The sequence below is a fragment of the Trachemys scripta genome, chromosome 16, assembly GCF_013100865.1.
Source record: "Trachemys scripta elegans isolate TJP31775 chromosome 16, CAS_Tse_1.0, whole genome shotgun sequence".
NCBI classification, from domain to species: Eukaryota; Metazoa; Chordata; order Testudines; family Emydidae; genus Trachemys; species Trachemys scripta.
The window spans coordinates 3,301,637-3,324,351 of NC_048313.1; the positions used below are offsets into that span (position 1 = coordinate 3,301,637).

The following is a 22,715-nucleotide window of genomic DNA, read 5'->3' on the forward strand; positions in this document are numbered from 1 at the left end:
AGTATCAGGGGGTAGCCGTGTTAGTCTGTATCTACAAAAACAACAAAGAGTCTGGTGGCACCTTAAAGACTAACAGATTTATTTGGGCATAAGCTTTCGTGAGTAAAAACCTCACTTCTTCGGATGCATCCGAAGAAGTGAGGTTTTTACTCACGAAAGCTTATGCCCAAATAAATCTGTTAGTCTTTAAGGTGCCACCAGACTCTTTGTTGTTTTTGTAGATACAGACTAACACGGCTACCCCCTGATACATATCAGGCTGCTGAGATGTCTCATTCATGAAGCAGGAGCACGCTCGGGCCACGCTGCTCCCATCTGCCATGACATACGTGCCATCTGCACCGCATGGCTGTGGTGGCTCAGTGGGTGGGGTTCTTCTCCATTTCTTCTAGCTGGCTGACCAGGTGCTGTGGGGATGAAGTCCTGGCTGTTTGTTTCCTGTCTCCCTGTGAGCTCTGAGACCTTGAACATTTTGGGTAAGGGTGTATAGGGAAGGGAGATGAGACTGTCTCTAAGGCCAGGAGCCACGTGGGAGAATTTTAGCTGGTTTGTCCCAGATATTCTGACTTATTAGGCGGAGTGGAGTCCAATTAGATATTTCCTCCAAGCCATGGAAGGAGCATGAGGACCAATCCCATAATTGTCTCAGACACTTGTGCAAACCAGATCTATAATCTGTCTAGCAGGGGGAACTCTGTGCCTGGAAACTTACTCCTCTCCCATGTCAAGGGTTGTTTTGTTTGCTCCCTTGTGCTCGGTGCTGTACAAACACAACACAGCCACTTCTTGCCCCAAAGAGCTTACAATCTAAGGAAACTTTTATGCCTTCCGCTTTCAAAAGTGACTGATTTTTGGGTGCCCAAGTTGGGGGACTCCTTTAAAGGAACCTGATTTAAAGGAGCGCTTAGCTCCTGCCCCCTCAAATGCAGGCCGTATCTCAAGGTGGGCACCCAAAATAACTTCTGGAAATGTGTGCCTATGGATCCGTTCTGGGGTAGTTCGGCAGCTAGATGGTTGCAAATACAGCAGCAAAATTGGAGACTGACTAAAAATCCACCGCTCGCTCTTTTTAAACGAATGCGTGACTAGCTCCAGGCATTGGTAATGAGCGAGAGCCTCTTGCATCTGAGTTACCAGTTCAAATCCAGCCCATGACTGTAGTGACTAAAAGTTGTTTCCTATCTGAGGACACTTGGACCTGTGTGAAGTGAGTTGGTGAGTCTCCGCCCGGTTCGTAGTGGACATGCATCCCCATCTCAAACCTCCCCCATAGCTGGTGCAAACTGGCCACCCCTTGTTGGCCATCTCAGCAGAGGCCAAGAATTGAATGGGCCTTCACGACTGAGCTGTCTTATACCTCACAAGGGTAACCCATCCCAGAGTATGGTGGGGCAATGACCTAAATCCATTCTCTACCTGATTGATGGCCAATTTATAATATCTTACTGCTTAGGACTGTCAATCAAACTCCTTTCCCAAGCACTAAAAATCAGGTTAGCCTATATAAAAAAACCCAAACAAACTCCCTCCTCCCCCATCTAGTTTGTCCATACATAACTGGGGCAGTGGGAGTCAGGAGATCTGGGTTGTTGTCCCAGGTCTGCCACTGACCTCTGTAAACTTGGGCGTGTCAGTTCAGGTCTCTGGGTGCCTCAGTTTGCTGCTCTGGGGATAGTATTTAATAGCCTTTTGAGGCTTAATACTCAAATGCTTTGTGATGTTCTGACGGAGGATGTGAGAGACGTGCAAATCACCATCTCTGGTCTGTTGTAGAAGAGCATCCCCGTCTGGAAAGGGAGTTGGTAAAATGGTATCGAGGTACTATGGGATGACACAATTCTAAATCCTGTGTGACTGTATTTCGCTTGCCACGTGGTCCCTGATGGGTGACTTGAGTATTCTACTATAGAGTCGTCACCTATTCTATAAAAGAGCTTGATTTTTGTAGCCTCCCATGATTCTCAGACAGTTCCACGATGGTACATCCTCCCCTTCCTCCTTGACGTTGATTTTTCATTCCCCTCCCAGGTCTTGTAGCCAACGTCACCATGTTCAGCAAGAAGAAGAAACGCGTTGAGATCTCTGCTCCCTCAAACTTCGAGCACCGGGTCCACACTGGGTATGACCAACAAGAGCAGAAGTTCACCGGGCTGCCGAGGCAATGGCAGGGCATCATCGAGGAGTCGGCAAAGCGACCCAAGCCACTGGTGGATCCCGTGTACATCACGGCTATTCAGCACGGCTCGCAGAAGGTAGGTGGCCTGGTGTACCTTCACGCGGGCTCTGGTGTCTGCAAGAGCCAGGGGAGCTCTGGTGAATGAGGTCAGGTCGAGAGACCCTATAGTCCCTCCTTTCCCTAACATATCAATGGGGTCTGTCAAGGGGCCTCTGTATCTAGGGGTTCATACTTGTAACACTGGAATAACACCCCTACAGGACCCAGGCACCTGCACTCGTAGCTTCAAGAAGTGCCACGTTGACCGCCCTGAAGGAGAAGGAAAGCTTGGCCAGGGGCAATTTGTTCTCTTCCTTTACGTTTTTGAGGTGCCAGTTTGGCCAAGTAACATGGCAACTTGTTCTCCACAGCCCATTCCGTGTTTCTCCACCTCTCTCCTCAGGCTGCCAGCGAGGGGGCAGGTTTCAACAGCACCTTTATGTCCATGATGCCCTGCCTTCTTACTAGGACCAGGAGTGACCCCCGCCAAATCGCCTCTTGCTAGTCACCGAGAGCCATCGGTGGTTCCCAACGGGGGTCGATTTAAGCTGTTAGGGCCAAATCGTATTCCCTTCCCTGACCCACCTGGTTCAATGGCGAGTTTAAAGATATGTGAGGGGAAACACAGGTATTAAACGGCATTTACCCCTCCTGCACATCACTCAATTCCCCTTTCCCAGTGCTTGTCTCTTCCATCATTCCTGTCCTTCAAACTTGGACCCTGGTGTGCCCATTTGCTTTAGTCAAGAAGACCCAGCATCTGGAGATCACGCCTGCTTCCACGCTAACCCTAATGAATTATTTCTAAACCTATCCAGGTGAACGTGTCTAAATGAAGCATTAGTCCTTAGCGGGGAGAACTTACCTGCTGTGACAGTGGCACAAAGGCTCTAGTATTTGCGTCCGCTAATCGTCTGCTGCACGTTTTCATGCACTGTTTCCTCCTCCCCCCCCCGCCGTATGATTGCTCATAAAAAAGGAAAACCATTGAACTGGGTAAGGCACGGGAAGCAAGCAATTTAAAGGCCAGCCTGAAAACCAGAAATAGCGACCTCTCCAACTCAGAGGTGTGTGTGGGAGGGATGGAGAAAGCTTGGTAATCTTGAATCCGTCGATTTCCAGGAGTATACGGAAGTCTTGCAATGCCTGGCCTTGCATCTCAATCCTGTGTGTGGGGAACTAGAAGTTCCCAAAGGTACACTGGAGAAGACTGATCGAGAACCTTAAATGTCACGGAAGAGAATTTCCTATGGCGTATGGAACTCCATGTGCTACCAGTTCAATCCCTAATGATGGGCTGGGTAGTTGGGGGCGAGTGGGAATGCCGGGGGATGGGGCCATTGTTGGCTAGTAGGTGTAGAGCAGGACTGGGAGTCGGGGAGAGAAGTCGAGTCCCAGCTCTGCTACTGACCTGCTGCGTGACCTTGAACTAGTCACTTAAAGCTCTGTGTCTCAAGTACAGGGAGGAGGCTTTAAAAAAAACAAAACGGGGGAGGTAGATCCACTCACCTATTTAAAGCACTTTAGATACGCAGGTTAAAAAATGCCGAGTTCCAGCAATGAGGGAGGCTGCTGGTAAAGACAAGCCTGTCATTTAACGCTCTTCTTGGCTATGTTTAAACAGCCCTCTGCGTATATTCGTTACAGACGGCCGAACTGGCTTTTATGCTATGTATGCGCCTTCCCTTCAGCAGCAAATTGCAGGGCGTGTGAGGCCCGAGTCAAAGAAAGGACTAGGGAGCTCAACAGATGTTAAGGTCCCGCCTCAAAGGAAGCCAGCTCCAGCTTGGAGGACAGAGTCTTGTGGTGAGAGCATTAGCTGGGCTGTGAGAGACCTGAATTCAATTCCTGCTCCACCACAGCCATCTGTGTCATCTCTGTGCCTTGGTTTCACACCTGTAAAAGGGGGATCTTTGCAGATTCCTTCCTAGCAGGGCGTTGAGCATAAATGTTAGAGATTGAGAGGGGCTCCGATATGGGGGTCAGATGAGAACCTTAGGCCAAAGTTCACTACTTCCAAAAAGTCCTTGCTCAAAAGACGGCATGCTGGACACTTTCAGGAGCTACCTTGCGTTGCTTTGATATGACATGGTAGCTCCAAGTCCAGCGCCACTCAGGGACCCAGCCCCCAGTTTTTCTCTCCAGCAGTTTGGATGCTGATTGCGATCTTCCCAGGAGCAGCCCTCCCTTGGAAGTAGGACTGTGTTCAAACTGGAGGCGATTTCTGGGATCATTCATTAAGTTGATGGGAATAGACAGTGCTCGGCACCTTGCAGACTAGGCCTAGATGAATGAAGGTATGTTAATGGTATTAAATGTAACGCTTCCAGGAGGTACCCAGCATTGGGAGACACCTTGCTACCACCTGCCCTGAGCGTGAGAACTCCTAGCACGTAGATAGGTTTATAGTGATAACAAGTAAAAGTTTATTTAAGAAAGTCTAGAGATTCAAATGATCGCAAGTAGAAGGATTGGAAACAAATGTTTACATAGAAACTAAAACCGTCACATGCATTCTAGAGCCTAGACGAACTTAACAAGGTATTCTCCTGTCTAATGAAGTATTGCTCGCTAGTGTTTTCCAGCCAGGCAGGCTCTGATCCCTGTTCCACGACACAAGCGATGCTGTCAGCTTGTCTCTTCAGGGAAGGATTCTGTGGGTCTCTTTGCAACCCCAGATACATCAAACCAGTCCTTTGATCTTCCTTCATAAACCAGGCACCGTTCTGCTGTGTTTCTTCCTCTAGATTCTGCTGTCTCTTGTGGATTTAGCAATTTCGATTAGCTGGTGGCTTAATATGAAAATAGACTTGCATTGTGAGAGAGACAATGACTAGCCAGAGAGAGAAGCGTCTATTGTCCCCTGCCTGAACAGAACCAGAGGCATTTCACTACCTGCTGACCAGCCTTTAACATCAAGGCTCTAAGAACGTAACTTTTAGAATATTTGTGCCCACACTTTGCAATGGCTAACGGCTCTTGGTAGATACCTCGCATGCCACCCTTGGGTGAATTGCTGTCCATATGCTTGACCCAGGGGATGCCTGTAAAACTCTCTCTGCTTGTTAGCACATAAAGAGGTTCCCGGAAGGTAAAGTATCCATCTCCAGTGATACCTTTCTCTTTCGGAAGCCAATGTTGCTCTTCCAGAAGCGGAAGGTTACAGCCGCTCGGCCAACCTGTGTCCCTTTGGCTCCCACCCTGACCTGCCTGTGAGCGCTCCAGCATTTTGGTCTTTTGGACACCAGCATCCTTCTGTGGTAAACATTTAAGTGTAGCAGCAGCAGAGGTTTTGAAGCTAAAGAACTAGATAAGTTCATGGAGGATAGGTGCATCCACGGTTTTTAGGCAGGGATGGTGTCCCTAGCCTCTGTTTGCCAGCAGATGGGAATGGGCGACGGGATGGATCACTTGATGATCACCTGTTCTGTTCATTCCCTCTGGGGCACCTGGCACTGGCCACTGTCGGGAGACAGGATACCGGGCTAGATAGACCTTTGGTCTGACCCAGTCTGGCCGTTCTTAAGCTTGCATTCCTGCAGGGCTGGCCGGGCCTCGTTCCCTTGGCTCGTCCGGTTAATAATGCTGCGGTGGAGCTGCTCCAAATGCTCTGCAAGTCTTCTGCTCGAGCGGCTTTCCGAACAGCCCGCGGCCTCGCAGCGCTGGCTCCGTCCTAAGGGAGCTTGTCCCAGCCTTGCTCGTAGGTCTCTGTGTCTGCGGGAGGCCGAGTAGCAATGAACCGTCTTCCATCCTATCGATCCTCAAAGCACTTAGAGTGAGCCACAAACCCTGCACAGGCATTGCACCGCCCGCATTCAGCACCTGAGCGGAGAACGGGTCCTGTGTTACTGTAACCCCTAGGAGCCCTCGTCACAGACCTCCTCGGTGCTGTGCAGACTTAGCCAAAAGACAGTGCCTATCCCAAGGAGCTTGCAATCTAAGGCCAGAGACAGACCGGGGAGCACGAGGAAACAATGAGACAGTCTTGGTTGGGATGACTGGCTGTGGTCTCAGAGCTGGGACCGCTGGGTTGATGGATTTGCATCATCGTCGCTGCTTTCCAATAGCTTTCAGGGCCCGCCTCTCCCGCTGACCGGGTTGTTCAGCACATGGCAGGGTCAGGCCTGTGGAGACAGACTGTGAAGCGAGCTCTGGTGTAATCCCTCGCCTAGGTGTCACGGGGTGAGACCGAAGGTAGGGCGGGCGACTCTCCCTGCTGGGGAGGATCCGTACGGAATCCGTGCCGGCAAACCAGAACCCGAACAGCAAGCGGGAGCTCTTTCCACACATAGGCACTGACTCCATGGGTGCTACGGGGCTGGAGGGGGGAATGCAGTGCGTTGCAGGAGGAGGCGGGGCCGTGGCGGGGATCTGGGGTGGGGCGGAGTTAGGGCAGGGACTTTGGGGCAGGGGTGGAGTCAGGGCGGGGCCGGGGAGGCAAGCACCCACCGGCGCAGAAAAAAGTTGGCGCCTGTGTTTCCAAACACGCTCAGCTGAATTCTTGCAGCACTGGCCGAGCCAGCACTGGGAACTGCGGAGCCAGGGGTGTGACCGAGGGGAGGGAGGGGATTCACCTGTTGAGGAAACAGTCTCCCTAGGGGAATCAATTGCAGAGAGGGATGGAGGGAGAATTGGTTGGACTGGGGAATTGTTTGATCCCCTTCCACACCACACCCACCGGAACGAGTTTGGCTCTGGCGGTGCGCCGAAGCCTTCTACCTGCTCTGATCTGCTGAGCTCAGCAGCATGGGAATCCGGAGGGGGGCCGGTGTTTGCCCTGCATGAGTTGCTGTGGCAACAGGGGAAGAAAAAGCAGGGATTATGAGACACAAACAGGTTGAGCTGCGCTAGTTTTGTGGTGGAAGCGAAGATCTTTCCCTCCTCCCCTTCGTTTAATGTGACTGGGTGGAAAATGGGACTTGCCTGTCACTGAAATCCCTTCTCGGCTTTCCAGGGGGCCCCCACCTCCCCTCGGTTAGCAGTGATCCCACCCCCTCAATAGCATTGGAACATGATCTTTGTCCCTGGTTCAGCGGCCCTGACCTGGAAGGTCATCTGTGATTCCTGCCCCGCTAGCCTGCCGCTTAAATCAAGGAAAGTGGCCCGCGGTCTCCTCAAAAGGTAGCCGGTGGCGACCCCGTCTCTGTCACTGCGTGGACAGCGTCGCTCAGTGGGAGTTTATTAAGCAACCCCAGCCGACGAGTAACGTAAGTCGGGCAAGCTCCAAGCACCGGCCGCTCTGGGTGCGAGCGTTTTATTAGGGCTACGTCATAGGCCCGTATATGTGCCAGCGGGGTGCTCCTGACGAATTCTGAATGGGGCCCTCAACCGGCACTGAAACTGGTGTCGCTCAGCGCAGGGGTTTGAAGGGGGAAAGGAACAGGCGACCCACGGACCTGAGTGTGTCAGAGCTCCGTTCCCACTGGGGGGTGGGGGGGCAGTGGCTGTGTGGTGTTGGGCTCCACCAGCCAAGCCCATCTCCTCCTCCTGCCTCTCATGGCAGCAGACCCTGCAGGGTGGGAGGAGAGGAATAGGTCTATTGCAGAGCACCTCGCTACGTGTGTGGCACAGGGGAGGAGTCCCGGGACTCTTTCTGTCCTCCGGAGCATTGTCTTTCCGCTCCAGGCGCCTTTGGAAATCCAGTTAAAACCTCACCCCCTGTGGAGCCCAGGTGTTGCAAAAACATGCCCGGGCCGACGGGGGGCTAATGCTTTTCGTGGGTGCCCAACCGGAAGTTTAGTTTACAATTAAAACATGTACTGGTCTAGCGACACCAGGCAGTTGGAAAATGAGGGCCCTTTCACAGACACCCGAAATCCTTAATTGCTTTAAAATTGTCCCATGGGCCACCTGATGGAGACCTTCCTGAGGTCTCAGCAAAACCCTTTGATCAGTCCGATTTTTTTCTCTTACCTCATTGGGTCCTCTCCACCCCGTCCCCTTTCTCCTGCACCAGGCTGTGGGTGGTTTTCGTTTTGTGGGCTGCCGGCATGAAAGCTCTGCCCTCCTTCATCTGCTGCCGACCGAGCTAAAAATAAAGCCCCGTCCCAGACAGACAAGGAAACAGCCCTGGTTTTTTCGGATCGCAGAGGCTGCTCCATCTTGTAATTTTTGCAGAGAAAATTGCCAGTTACCGTGCAGCAAGAGTGTTTTTCGTGGCACCCTGCTACATTCCTGCTTTGGGTCACACGTGTCTGCCAGAGCTGTATTCCTGTGCTGACAATCTAGGCCGCAGACCTAACCATGCACTTGTCTGTCATGCCACCTTCAGCAGCTTTGTCCGCAGCTGTACGAAAGGCTGCCCTTCAGCTGGGGATGGGGCGTCCATAAACCTGATACCAGCCAGCAGGAGCCCAAATTCTATTACTGTGCCCACTAAACCAGTCTGGTTGGGGCATCGATTTCCTCTGCCTCACCCCTGCCTTTCCAGCGGCACACATTTTCCATGTGCACCAGCAGGAAGCACTTGTGCTGGCATTATGTGCTTACCTCTCCTCTGCTGGCTTAGAGGAGTGTGCATCCTCTTAACCAAGGTTGGGGGGGGAAGTGATGTGCCCAAGGTTACGCCAGTTTCAACTTGGAAACTCGCGAGTCAGTGGCAGAAGTGGGTTAGGTCTTAGGAGTCCAGATTCCCAGTATTTTCTGCGTAACTTCTGGTTCTTCCACCCACAGCATTGCTGGTTTATAGTCTCACGTAGCCACATGAAAGCTGGCTGCGTTGTATTTGCAGAGCACAGGGGCCACACGGCGTCCCGGTTTGGCTCTCATTCAGCTGGACCTCTTTGGGTTTCCTCTGAACTTTTGGATTAGGTGTGAAGGGGCTTGGAATGCATTTGATGATTTGCATTGAGCCGTCCCTCCCAAGGGGAGGGAGAGCCTGCCCATATGAGGAAGCTGGGTGGATTTGTCGGACCTGAAGAGTTGGATTCGGGGTAGCTTGTTGATAAATACACTTGGGTATTGTTTGCTGGCTGAGTTCAACCTGCTCCGTTCCCGCATGGGATGTGGTGAGGCTGGCTCTGAAGTAGTGGCCAATTGCTGACTATCTGTGGCATCTGTTTCCTGCCTTCGTGTACGAAGTAACCGCCTCACTCCCATCCTCAAAGAGCTTCCCCTAGGAGCCGGTGGGAAATTGCCATCCTTGGGAGTTCATAAAGTCCACCACGGAGCTGCTCCAGTGCATCTTCGCTCCTAGCCTCCCCTCTCTGCCCCGCCGCGCAGTCTCCCTGCTGGGGTACGGAGAGCCATCTCTGCAGCATCCATGGATCAACTTCCATGTACTCCTCCTCTTCCTCACTCCATCGTATTTGAAACCAGTTAGCTCTGATTCCCCTCTGGTTTATACTGGTGTCAATGGATAGTAACGCCTTGATTTCATTAGAGGTGCACTGGCTGCTTACCCCTGTGAGTAGAGAGTTAGGGGACTCCTGCTGGTGTTTGCAGTTCGGTCATAGACTGTAAGGCCACAGTGGGGGCTGAGATCAACTTGTCTGACCTCCCAAGCCAGAGACCTGCCCCAAATAATTCATGTGTGAACTGGAGCAGATCTCTTAGAAAACCAGCCATGATGGGGAGTCCACCGCAAGCCTTGGTAAGTTGTTCCAGTGGTTAATTACCCTCTCTGTTTAAAAAAAAAAAAAGTGCACCTTATTTCTGGTCTGAATTTGTCCTGTTTCAACTCCTAGCCACTGGATCTTTAGACCTTTGTCTGCAAGACTGAAGACCCCCATTATCCAGTTCTTGTCTCCCATGTGTAGATGCGTATAGACTGTGATCACGTCATTCTTTATCCTTCTCTTTGTGAAACTAACTAGATTGAGATCCGAGAGTCTCACTACGAGGCCGGTTTTCCAGTCCTTGAAATCATTCTCGTGGTTCTTTGGCCCTCTTCGGTTTATTAATGTCCTTCTTGAATTGCGGATACCAGAACACACATTCCAGCAGCAGTCGCACCAGCGCCAGATACAGAACTCCTATAACTTCCGTGCTCCTACTTGAGATTCCTCTCTTTCTACATCCCTTTTGGCGCCAGCGTAATCGCTGGCCCTGTGGCGGCATTCCTCGTCTTCCATCCTGATCTGTCCGAACCAAGAGCGCTGCTGAAACTGAGCAAGTGTTGCTGGAAGTTGTTGCTGGGTTTGGCTGTGGGTCTCCTCGTTGCTAATCTTGTCCTGGCACGTACCGTGGAGCGACGACGACGTCAATCCGGCGTGCCTCGGCTTTCCTCAGTGCCCCCAGTTCACCGCCGAGCGAGAGAGTGGGCATAACTGTGTGCGGTTCTGTAGGACTGTGGCTTTGTAGCTCGGCATCGCAGTGTCCCCACAGAGACTGCTGACGGGCATGAAACATGACAGCAGCTGCTGCTCCTACATGAGCATTCTCCACGTGGGTCATCCGGTATTGACGCTGTTGGATGCTTGCCGGTAATCGTAACCGTTAATATACAACACCATAAATACCTGGCCTGCTGGGCCAGACAGATAACGGGTCTCTTCCCCACAGGGCCTTCGAGCAGAAGGCAGTGGTACAGGCAGAGTAGAATGTAGCTACTGAGAACTTGTTCGGCCGTTTGAGGTTGGCCAGGGAAGGCCTATTTGAAACAGGGCAAAGGGCCAGGCATTTGGTCAGACTCGACTCTGTTCTTCATTGCCAGGGACCTCCTCTGAACCTTTCACCTTTCCCCCAGCTGTCCCCAAGACTGGGATCCATCTGTTAACAGCACAGGCCTAGCTTGGCTGCCCCCTTAGTCACATCTCCTTGCTGTGGTGAAAGTGTCTTCCTAGGCCCACGGACTCTCGAGGAGCAGGTGGTTCTTGCATCTGCATCCAAAGCCACTTTCCCTGGCAGCGTGGGACTCCAAGCTTATGCGGACGGGGTTGCTTGGATGAGATTCAGCTGCTCCGGCCGGAGTCCTGCCTGTCGGCCACTAGGCAACCGTGCGCTCTGCGGGAAAGACGCTACACGGTATAAATCCGTGTGCTGTGCAGGCAGAGGCTTGGCGCAGACTCCTGCGTATTGATCTGGCGGGGGAGCAGCTTTGAGGACGGCCTGCGGTGCTCTGGGGGTGCCGGCGACAGCGTGGCGGGGGACGGGAGGCGGGTTGCCGCATTGCACTGCAATAGGTGCTTAAAAATAAACCCCGTTGTCGTTCCGTGTGTGACGCTGCCCCCGTAAATTACCCAGTGCTGTCAATCACCCTCCCCACTCCTCACCCCAGTCGCTGAAAGCGGGGCTGGGGGGGAGAGGGCAGCCGGGAGCTGCCTGTGAGAGCCATGGAGAGGGCTGCAGCAGTGTGCAGTGAAGACAGGAGCAGAAGGAGGGAGCAGGCACCTTTGCAGGACATGACTCCACCACACTGATCCGTTCCTTAAGTGCCTTTTGGATTCCAAGGCTATAGAACCACTTGCCTGGGGATATGATCTGTGTTATGAGAACTTAGAACCTCTCCCTCCACTTTGCTGCCTGTTCCGCACCATAGCAGAGGCAGGTACAGCCAGGATACGTGCAAGAAAAGACCATACAATCTACAAATAGTCTGTTTCTTTTGTGCTTCCTGCTTTGAGGTGGCACCTTCTTACTTTTCTGGAGACCAGCAGATCATCGCAGCCTGGGTCAGCCACCGTGCGGGAACCTCAGGGTGTAGGACACTGGTCTTCCAGATATCTAGATTCACAAGGGAAGGAAGTCCTAGGTGAGTGGCTAGAGCGAGGTCTGCGATTGGACTCTCAAATATTCCTGGATTGAGGAGGAAGTGGTTAAAAGTCAGGACACCTGTGTTCTATTCCCTGGGTGCCCGTAATCTCGCTGTGCCTCACTTCCTACTCTAGAGAAAGGAGTGTCCGGCCTTAAAGCCTTTCCCGGGAGTTATCAGCACCAAGCGGGCTCACAAGTGTGTTACAAATGCGACAGTCACTGCGTGAATTTCCAGTGATCCCAGAGGCCCTGGCACGGGCAGGTCTCTGGAGGACATGGGCCTCGAAGCATTAAACAGCCTAAATGTATTCCACCCCTCCGCTTACCGCTCTTAAATGGAGTTCGAGGCTTCAGCCTCTTCCTCCAACCAGTACCGGGGAGAAGGCAGCGTCCTGCGGAGAGCCTGCTGCAGCTGGATGTCGGCCAGGCTTCCCCTGGGAGCGAGAGCTGCTGCCGCTGCACATTTTGTTAATAGGCGTGTTTGTGGCAAAACAAAGGCCTCTCCGCGCTCGCGTCCGAGACGCTCGCCAAGGCCATCCAACGCAATCCCCAGAGTCTGCTGGGGCTCCGGCCCTGAGGCGGAGCGGCCCTCAGATCTTCCCTAGCGAGTTGGGGACTTCTCTGGCAAGACGTATTCTGGCAGAGGGCCCGTTGACCTCGCTGGGAGTCTTGCCCCGCAGACTCGAGGCCTTGTCTTCCTGCGTGCAGGCAGGGTTTCGTGCAGTACAGAGATGGGGAGGGGGAACAGGGGCGTAGGCCAGGAAGAAAGGAGTTGTGTCCTTAGCTGAGACTTCAATCGGGAAGGAGAGGCGGAGAGCTACAGGAAGGCCGCTCCTGGTAGCGGCTGCTGCAAGGAAGAAGACTTCTGTGGCGAGGGGTTGGACCGCCGGGGGCTGGTGAAGCAGCTGCCGGTAGGGAAGCCGAGTTGGAGACGGGCGGAGAGAAGGCAGAGCTGGGGAGAGCAGCTTGGCCCAGGGCGGCCCAGGGAGTTGGCTGCGGGGGCGTTTTGTGCTCCCTGGGACACAGGAGGGTGAAGAAGTGTAAACAAGCAATGGGAGGGAGGGGCGAGGTTCTCTGCCGAGCGGCTTAAAACTCAATGGCTGGGAGGCTTTATAATCTGTGATCCCAGGAATTTCTGGCCGTGGGGCGGCGGGTGACTACAGCCCAAAGTGCCTCTGCCTTGTAGTAGCAATTCTTCGCATTCCTCTTCCCTCTGAGGGTCATCAGGGCTTGACAAAGAGCTTCACAGCGCCCCCTCTTTAACGAACTCGGAGTATCCCCAGCTCTCTTACACGGGGCTAGGGTGACCAGATATCCTGATTTCCCCCCCCCCCCCCCCCCCACCCCCCCCCCCGATTTTTCACACTTGCTGTCTGGTCATTCTACACGGGGCACGCCGAGGCCCTGACTCCAGTCCCTTGCTCTAGCCACTAACAGAGCCGACCTCTCAGCACGCCAGACTGGGGGGCCTGAAAGCGACTGCAGTTGACCAGCAGAGACGCAACTGCTCTGCGCCAGTTTCTGCATTACGCTTCAGCTCTTCTCCTGCATGGTAGCTGCTGCTGATTGCAAGCCCCCGAAGCGGTCAGTGGGATTCGGGCACCAGCTGAGCCATGGTGGAGATGGTTCTGACCTGAGCTCGAACGCGGCTGGCGGTTGCATTCACGCTGTCTGCATTACAGACCCTGCTCGCCTCTTCGGCCCCATGGATGGAGTTTCTCTCCCCTCTCCCTCTTTCTTTCCCTAACTAGCTTCCTGGCGGGGGTCCTAGTGTTGCCAGGACGGGTCCCTCTGCTGTAGCCGCTAGCAGGATGGGTTTGCCTGGGAGGACCTCGTGCCTGCACGGCTGTATTATCACCACCTGCAGCCCCCCTGTGTTAGACACCCCTATAGCCCCTGCCACAAATTGCTTACGGACCCAGTAATCTTTTCTCCTTTCTGCTGTAAAAGGTTGGGGCTCTGTCCTGCTACCTCCCACAAGCCTGCTATCACATTACATCCAGACCTGCGGCACCATCTGCTCTTCCAGCCCTGGGCTCCCGCACAGCTCTGCCTCCAGTCCTCAGCTGCTGCACCCTAGGGCGGCTCAACCAAATGTCAGTCGTTCTGAGTTACGTGGTGTCTGTGGGTTGTTTTGGTGACGTTTTCATGTGCACCGTCCCAGTTCGTTTTGTCAGCAAACTGCAAACACGCTCAGGTCGGGCCGAGGCGCAGGCCACGGTTTTGTAATTGCTGCGTGTCCCTGCGTGATCAGACAGGCGAGCAAGCCCTTCCGTTTCGTAACTGGGGGGTGCCCAGGAACCCGCAGCCCATGCAAAGCGTCTGCCTCTCCAGGCTGGAGTTGGTAAGACAGGGCAGCCAGGTGAGAAGGGGAGGGGACTGGGCCATCATCCGACACAGCTGGAGGTGGGGAAAAGTCACGTCCTGCATAAATGAGCAGAGATGACGCCGTTTAGATAAAATACGTTCCCATAGGAGGTGGGGTTGGGAGTGTTAAACTCCAGGCTTTTCTAACCTGCAGAGAAAAGACATCGGTCAACGTTGCAAGGAAAGATGTAAAATCCCCCAGCCTAGCGACTGCCTGGCTTGGAGGCAGGCTCAGATCTATCCCGGGTTAACAGCGAGCTGGTTTCATAGAATATCAGGGTTGGAAGGGACCTCAGGAGGTATCTAGTCCAACCCCCTGCTCAAAGCAGGACCAATCCCCAGACAGATTTTTACCCCAAATGGCCCTCTCAAGGATTGAACTCGCAGCCCTGGGTTTAGCAGGCCAATGCTCAAACCACTGAGCTATCCCTCCCCACTGAGCCTCTGCGGTGACTCCTGCCTGAGAGGAGCTGGTAGGGATCTCCTCTCCGTCCAGAGCGGGCACCATACCCATTAGCAGTGCCTTTGCTGGCAGTAGCAGAGAGGCCAGGTGGATAGGACCTGGAGACTGTGTGCACATTGGGGGTGTGTGGAGGCGTGTGCTTGCACTGGTAGGTGTGAAGAGCCTGCCCCTTGTTTGTCCCTGTTGGTGTGTCTCCCAGTTGAGCCGCGTGGCTGCCACCCGGCACGTCATGTTCACCACCAGACGTTTCATTTTCCTTTTTTTTTCTTTTCTGTGTGTCTGTGTGTTTTTTTTCCATCCCATGTCCTGCGCGAAGACCATCGTGCGGGGCAACAAAACCGCCAAGGACGGCTCCCTGACCTGGCTGCTGGATGAGTTTGAGAACATGTCGGTGTCCCGCTCCAACTCGCTGCGCCGGGACAGCCCCCCCCTCCAGCCCCGCCGCGACCAGCTCTTCCACCAGAACGGCCTCAACGAGGGGCCGGCCAAAGCCCAGCCCCTCGAGGACAGGAATAAGGACCACAAAGAGAGGGCTCACCACCAGGCCAGGAACGAGCTGGATCGGGACAGGGAAAGGAACCGGGACAGGGAGGAGAACCGGGCCCACCCACAGCAGCCCCGAGGGCAGGAGCCCAGCGGCAAATCCACCAAGCACCCTGGCGGCAGGCCGCCCCCTCCTGAGTATCACAAGCCCTCTAAGGAGGGCAGGCCCAGAGCCCATGACCGGGATGGGAGGCGGGACTACCCGGCGGAGCGGGACTACAGCGAGCCGGCCGACCGCGTGGTCAGGCGGGATCGCAATGACGCCTCCGACAAGAGACCCAAGTCCACGTACACCGGGGAGAAAAGCCCGCAATCCCCGCGGGACAAGCGCCCGCTCTCCGGGCCCAATATCCGGACTCCAAACATCCCCGTCTCCGAAGGGGTGATGAAGACCGCTCAGCAGACCGGCCGGCCTTTTAATACGTATCCACGAGCTGAGACTGACCCTGTCAGGGGCACAGGTTCTCAGGTAAAGGTTCCCCCACCCCTCAGGCCATGATCCAGGTTAGGTAAGAACCGAGCCCTCCTGACTATCCAGCAGCTAAGGCTGAGCCGTGTTCGGGCTCGGTTCGCTCCTAGCCTGCCATCAGTGCCCCCAGAGCAGATGCACTCTCCCAGGCAAAGCACCCCCCTCCTTTGCTTCAGAAGTTAATCCTCCGCTAAGCGGCTTCTTCCATAAGGTATATCCCCTCGATCGATGTAAGGCCTGTCGAACCAGGTGTTTCTGGCAGGCTGCTGGCGTGGGTGGCGGGATGGTTTGGTGGACGCTTCTGTGCATCGTGGCGCTAAACGTCCAGCGTGCAGCGAAGGTGGCTCGTTCCTCTCGAACAGCTGCACGCTCTGCGGCCGATGCTGCCTCCTGCAGGAGCCGGGTCCCTGGACCGCTGCCTCTGAGCCCTGTAGCAAGCCGACGCCACCGCTACCCTGGTCTCCTTCAGCGGCTGCATGCTCTGCATCACCACTGGCTTGGCTCCCTGTCCTCCTCTCGCAAGCCTTGCACTGCCGCACCGCGCTGTCATCCGGACACAGCTTTGCTCCCTGCACTGTCTCCTGGAACTGCACCTGTCTCCTCTCCACGCGCTGCGTTCTCGGTAGCTCTCCTGCCCTGCGCACCTTTCCTGCTGCCGCCGCGCTCCCCGTAGCAATCCTGCACCACCGCTGCCCTGTCCTTCCAGCTGCAGCCCCGCGCGGTGCGTTAGGAATGCTGACGGATGCTTGAGGCCTCTCTCGCAAGGTCGTGTCCAGTAGAAACACCTGTAGCTGCTGTCTGGATGTCTGGTTTTCTTTTTCCTTTCCTCGTACCTACTCCCTCTCCCCCACAGCCATCCCAGTGCAGATCTCTCTCTCTGTCTCTCATTCAGCAATAGGTAAATGCTAATCACTGCTGTCTCTCTTCAGACACTGTCTCGGCAGGGCTTCTCTGGTCATCCCATGGGAGGATGCCACGCTGCCGGCTTTTCCTCTTCCTCCCTGTACCCTATTGGCAGGGAAGGTTTCGGAGTGGGAAGCGGCTTTTGCTCCGTGCGAAGGCAGTCAGCGAGTGGGGGGCCTGGGGTCTCCCGGCCTCTCTGTTCTAGGTTCAGCTTCTGATGTGCTGTTTGTCTTTTTTTTCCCTCTCTCCTTGCAGGCAGAGCCCAGGTCTGCGAGGCCCCAGGAAATGGCGTCCAATGGGCCAGTAAGCGGGAGCAGTAGCTCCTCCAAGGTCCACCAGCCAGGCCAGCCGAGGTCCAAAAACCCAGAGCCGCCCCATCCGGGAATCTCCCCGCACGCATCAGAGCCCCTCTTAACTCGCATCCCCCAGTCAAACCCCCAGCCGTCTTATTCCCAGCCGCTGCCGCCGCCTCCTCCCCCCACGGCCTCCCAGCAGCCCCGCTCCCCGCAGCGCGAGCCCCAACGGGTCTCCCACGAACAGTTCCGAGCTGCCCTGCAGATGGTGGTCGACCCGGGCGACCCCCGGACCTACCTGGACAACTTCATTAAAATCGGCGAAGGCTCCACGGGTATCGTCTGCATCGCCACGGTCAAGAGCACGGGGAAGCTGGTGGCCGTGAAGAAAATGGACCTGCGGAAGCAGCAAAGACGCGAACTGCTGTTTAATGAGGTAGGTGGCACATCTACCACACGGGAGCTTCTCCGCACCTAGCGGGGAGCTCCCCTTCTTCAGAGCCCTGCCTTACGGACAGGGGATAGTGGGGACTGCAGTCCCCTTCAGGCCGGAGGGTGTGCTGTCAGCGTGGGGCGTGCAGTCAGCGCCACTATTGGGGTGCAAACTTGGAATCCTAAAGGGGAGCAGTCCATTTGGCCAGTCTCTTTGAAGTTGGTTCTGTCATGCTGTCCCCTGGGTGGAAAGTGTCTGGATTTGGGGGGAAAGTGGGGAGGGGGGATGTTTTGGAACGTCCTGTACACATGTGCGTTGCTATGTCTGGGAGAAGGAATTCACCCTTCGTTCCTGCGGGAGTTCGTTCCGCAGTCTCAGACCAGGCCCTGAAACGGCTTCGTCTCCTGGCCAGATGAGCTTCACCCTTATTGCAGAAACTTGTTCATAGTGACAGAGGGGTGTCGCTGATGACCGCGATCTTCATCGCCGAGTTTTAGTCCGTCTTTTAGCTATCCTGGGCCCAGGCCGTTGAGTGCCTTGAAGATAACGGCAGAAAGGTCTTTGGCCAACTCAAGATGCAGGCGGGCGTTCAGCAGGGTTTTCAGAAGCGCCTGAGCGAGTTAGGTGCCTGACCTGCTTGGATGATTTTGAAAAATCTCACTAGGGGCCCGTCTGCATCTTTAGGTGCATAAATTCCTTCACAGGGCCAGCCCTTGGGCTCCCAATTCCCACTGACAGGTGATGAGACTAGACTCAGAAATCAGTTCTGAAAATCGATGTAGGCTCCCCAGTTACATAGGTGCTCCTGGTCCCTGCCCCCTTCTCCTGATGAGCTTCCAGTGTGACATTGGCTGTACCAGGTCTTAGCAAAGGTTACGGCCATGAAGTCACCCAGTGGCAGGTTACGGGTACAGGCACTTCCTGTCTGTTCAGGGAAAAGGGATGGCTTCTGGCTGCAGTGGGGAGAAGAGAAGGGCTCAGATAAACCTCCAGGCGTTGGGAGGGCGAACTTTAATCCCCTTAGGATCATCCTAAAGGATGCTCCCTGCTCCTTTATTAGGAGAAATGGGATGCGGTTAAACCGTGGAATATTTAGGCTGAATCTCAGGAGATGCTTCCTAGCCTTGGACTCTGTTACCGCAGCTTCTCTCGCACCGTGGTTCACACGGTACAGACTGGTCACGTGGCGATTGGCTCCTCCTCGTTTCCAGCTGCGAAACTGTAAGGAGCTAAAAATGCATCGGGCGCAGCGAATGTCCCTTCTCTGTGTGAGCAACTGCAGCAGATTCCATTGGGAAACAGGGTGGCCTTGATTGGCAAGGGGGGTGAGTGACAGGGAATGGGAGGGGGCAGGGAGCCAGGAGGCAAAGACGTGGCCGTGCTGTGGGGCGCTTTGGGAGCCCTGCTGTAGGAAGCTGCAGAAATCGCCTTCCCTGGGGCAGCCCCGTTGCCTGAATCTCTTTAATCTGGGCTGGAGAAGGCACCACAAAACGCACCTCCGGGGAATGTCGCTGATCAAACAGGCCTGTTAATGCGGCGCGGTTACGGGTCCTCGTTAACCCTGGGCCGTCTGTCTGACCCTGAGCTCCCCAAGGGCAGCCGCCCGCTGCTTGAAGGCGCAGTGCGACTTCCTCCTTTCAGTTCGCTGCCTGGCAAAGCCCCTGCGTTCAGCTGAGTCTCCGGACTGCGCGGGGGGAGGCAGGATAGACGCTGGCTGCTCGCTGAGCCCTCTGCACTACCCCGGGTCAGCTGATGGGTTCGGATAGACGCTCCCCACGCGTGCCTAGCATGGGCTCGTTAGGGCGGGACCCCGTTAGCCTTGTTCCTCCCTGATCGCCGAACCAGCAACGCCCAATCCTCCCCCAGTAAGCACTTATTGTTACCTCTCCCTCTGTGACTTCGGTCGCCCACATGGCAAATGCCACAGGGATACAGTCTCCTTATAGAGCGAGTGCCACCCGAGCCGATCTCTAGCTAGGCTCTAGGGTGGAATTTCTGGTGGGGTGAACCCACATTCAAGTCAGGTTTCTTTTCCCCTCCTTTCTAAAAAGGCTTTTTCCTCTGCACGTCATGGAGCTGCGTCCTCGCTTGCATTGCCGGCTTTTAAACCCCACAGCCCTGTTCCTCTGCCGGCGCCGGCCGTAATGCCCGCTCTGCACCCTGCTTTTCAGGTGGTGATTATGAGGGACTACCAGCACGAGAACGTGGTGGAGATGTACAACAGCTACCTGGTGGGGGACGAGCTGTGGGTGGTGATGGAGTTCCTAGAAGGCGGAGCTCTGACGGATATCGTAACGCACACCAGGTACGACATCCTGCCCTGGGGCCTCGCACCTGGGCCAGCTGACCCCTCTGAAGCAAGGTTGGCAGCGGGCGTGGAAGTCCTAGATACAAAAGGAGCACTAGAAATGCCAAGGGGTGAGAGTGTCTGTCAGGCTCCAGGCCTGGATGCCAGGGAAGCCAGGCCGGATGGGTCTCAGTAGCTCCGGCTCAGGAGTGTGAAAAGCCGGAGGGCAGGAGAGGAGAGGGTTAGGGAGATGGAGGGGTAGGTTATGTTTGTGGGTATCTCTCCGCCGCAGGGTTAACTCAGGTGCTGCCCCAACTCTCCCCTGAGTTCAGTGGGGCTGTAATCCCAGGCTAGCTGGCCCATGCGGACCCGAGTGAGGCTTTCATGCAGGCTGGTAACCTGCCCACTTCACAGTGAGGACGCAGGCTAAATCACCGAGCACGGATAATTTTCCAGTGCCTTCCCATAATTCTCTCTGTGCGCCCAGGACAGACACATTCGCTGCGAAAGAGGCCTAGAGCGGCTCCGCTTCCTGCAGCGCAAAGACACATGGGGTGTGCCCCCCGTGGCCCTAGCGACGCCCCTGGGGGGGGAGCGCAGCACCCGTGACTGGCTACACTAACCTGAGTGTGGCTGCTCACACCCGGGGGAGGCTAGTGCGGGACTGTATCGCTCTGCAGGGATGACCCACCCAAAGAGACTAGCGCCAGCCCCAGACAGGCTACATCTGCACTGCCCAATCAGCGTGGATGACTGGCCTGGACTCCCTGGGCCAGCCCGGCTCACGTGCGAGGAGCCACTCTGCAGGGCCGTACCCGAGTTACTGTCTCTCTGCGCTGTCTGAGGACCCAGCCCAAAGTTCTCTGGGAAATACTCCTGGTGTCTCAGCACAGTCCCTTGGGGGGAGAACTCATCTCTCCTTCCGGGGAATTGTGGGAAGGGCACTGGAGGGTTATCAGGACTCCAGTGACTTAGCCGGTGTCCTTGCTTTAGAGTTAAAGCAGAGCCGAAAATCTAGGGACAGAACCCAGGAATCCTGACTCCCCAACCCCCACTGGAGTTGGGGACAGAACCCAGCAGACCTGACTCCCCAACCCCCACTGGAGCTGGGGACAGAACCCGCAGACCTGACTCCCAGCCACGCTGCTGGGTCAGCTAGCTGGGCTTAAAACCCCTCCAAACCCAGGACAGAGGTCTCCCTGTGTAGACGGTAGGGCTAGAGCCCAGGTTCCGTGTGTAGCATAGCTGTACCCCAGAGGCGAGTTTGGGGTGCAGGCATATCCTGTTCTAGGGGTGGGGCTGCCCCACCGTGGGGCTGCTGAGTAGCTCTCTGAGTTGCTTTTCTGCCTAGCACCCCCGCCCCATTATGTGTGGGTCTCCCTTGCGGGTCTGCAGTTCTCCGTGAGCCCATTGCGTTCAGGTAGTGATCAGAGCTGGGTGTATCTGCTAAAGGCAGGTTGGGACTTTCCGTCCTGGCTCTGCCAGATTCGCTGTGTGACCGTGAGCAAGTCCTTCCTCGGTTTCCCCATTTACGAAGTGGTGATAATGCTTCCCCCACCTAGGGTGGGTCTGAGGCGGAATGAGAGCTGGCAAAGCCGTTCCTGCCGGTCTGACACTGGGCGCTACGCCAGGCAGTTCCCCCTGTTACTGCAGAGCACTGGGAGGCGGGTGGCTGGTCGGTGCTCTGAACCTTTCTCTGCTTCCAGGATGAATGAAGAGCAGATCGCCGCCGTCTGCCTGGCTGTCCTGAAAGCACTTTCTGTCCTCCACGCCCAGGGGGTCATCCACCGAGACATCAAGAGCGACTCCATCCTGCTCACCCACGATGGCAAGGTAAGTCTCTCACTCACACTCACACACACCCCTCTGCTGTGCTGGGGAGTCCTGCGGTAACAGAGGATTGCTGCACCTCTCCCGTGGGGACAGCGACACCTAGGGGCGCATTTCGGTATCTCTGCAACCGATAAATCGCTGCGTAAAGATAACAAGGAGTCCGGTGGCACCGTAAAGACTAAAAGATTTATTTGGGCATAAGCTTTTCTGGGTAAAAAACCCACTTCTTCAGATGCATGGAGTGAAAATTACAGCTGCAGGCATTAAATACTGACACATGAAGAGAAGGGAGTTACCTTTCCAAGTAGAGAACCAGGGTTGACAAGGCCAATTCAGTCAGGGTGGATGTGGTCCACTGCCAATAATTGATGAGGAGGTGTCAATACCAAGAGAGGGAAAATTGCTTTTGTAGTGAGAGCCAGCCACCCCCAGTCCCTATTCAAGCCCCAGTTGGTGGTGTTAAATTTGCAAATGAATTGTAGCTCAGCAGTTTCTCTTTGCAGTCTGTTTTTGAAGGGTTTTTTGTTCAAGGATGGCTACTTTTAAATCTGTTGTTGTGTCCAGGGAGATTGAAGTGTTCTCCTACTGGCTTTTGTATGTTACCATTCCTGATGTCCGATTTATGTCCATTTATTCTTTTACTTAGAGACTGTCCGGTTTGGCCAATGTACATGGCAGAGGGGCATTGCTGGCACATGATGGCATCTATCATATTAGTGGATGTGCAGGTGAATAAGCCCTTTATGGTGTGGCTGATGTGGTTGGGTCTCTGATGGTGTCGCTAGAGTAGATATGGGGACAGAGTAGGCAACAGGGTTTGTTACAGGAATGGGTTCCTGGGTTAGTGTTTCTGTGGTGTGATGTGTAGTTGCTGGTGAGTATTTGCTTCAGGTTGGGGGGTTGTCTGTAAGCGAGGACTGGCCTGTCTCCCAAGGTCTGTGAGAGTGAGGGATCGTTTTCCAGGATAGGTTGTAGATCGTTGATGATGTGCTGGAGAGGTTTAGCTGGGGGCTGTATGTAATGGCCAGTGGTGTTCTGTTATTGTCCTTGTTGGGCCTGTCCTGTAGTAGGTGACTTCTGGGTACCTGTCTCGCTCTGTCAATCTGTTTCCTCACTTCCCCGGGTGGGTATTGTAGTTTTAAGAATGCTTGATAGAGATCTTGTAGGTGTTTGTCTCTGTCTGAGGGATTAGAGCAAATGCGGTTGTATCTTAGGG

At 54.8% G+C, this 22,715-nt stretch overlaps 1 protein-coding gene across 5 annotated transcripts in view; it reads left to right on the forward strand.

Moving 5' to 3' along the window:
• The window catches only part of PAK4 (p21 (RAC1) activated kinase 4), a 97,882-nt gene that overhangs the window by 65,642 nt on the left and 9,525 nt on the right, over positions 1–22,715 (forward strand). For 4 of the 5 annotated variants that reach the window (XR_004648347.1, XM_034792078.1, XM_034792079.1 and 1 more), the window contains exons 2-6: positions 2,029–2,252; positions 15,055–15,750; positions 16,909–17,382; positions 19,551–19,684; positions 21,373–21,499. Coding sequence is in view for 4 of the 5 variants with exons in the window: in XM_034792077.1 (XP_034647968.1) it covers positions 2,029–2,252; positions 15,055–15,750; positions 16,909–17,382; positions 19,551–19,684; positions 21,373–21,499 (1,655 nt within the window). In the remaining variant the exon portion in view is untranslated. Of the gene's footprint in view, positions 1–944; positions 1,216–2,028; positions 2,253–15,054; positions 15,751–16,908; positions 17,383–19,550; positions 19,685–21,372; positions 21,500–22,715 lie in introns of those variants that run through there. The other variant, XM_034792080.1, reaches the window with a different exon arrangement.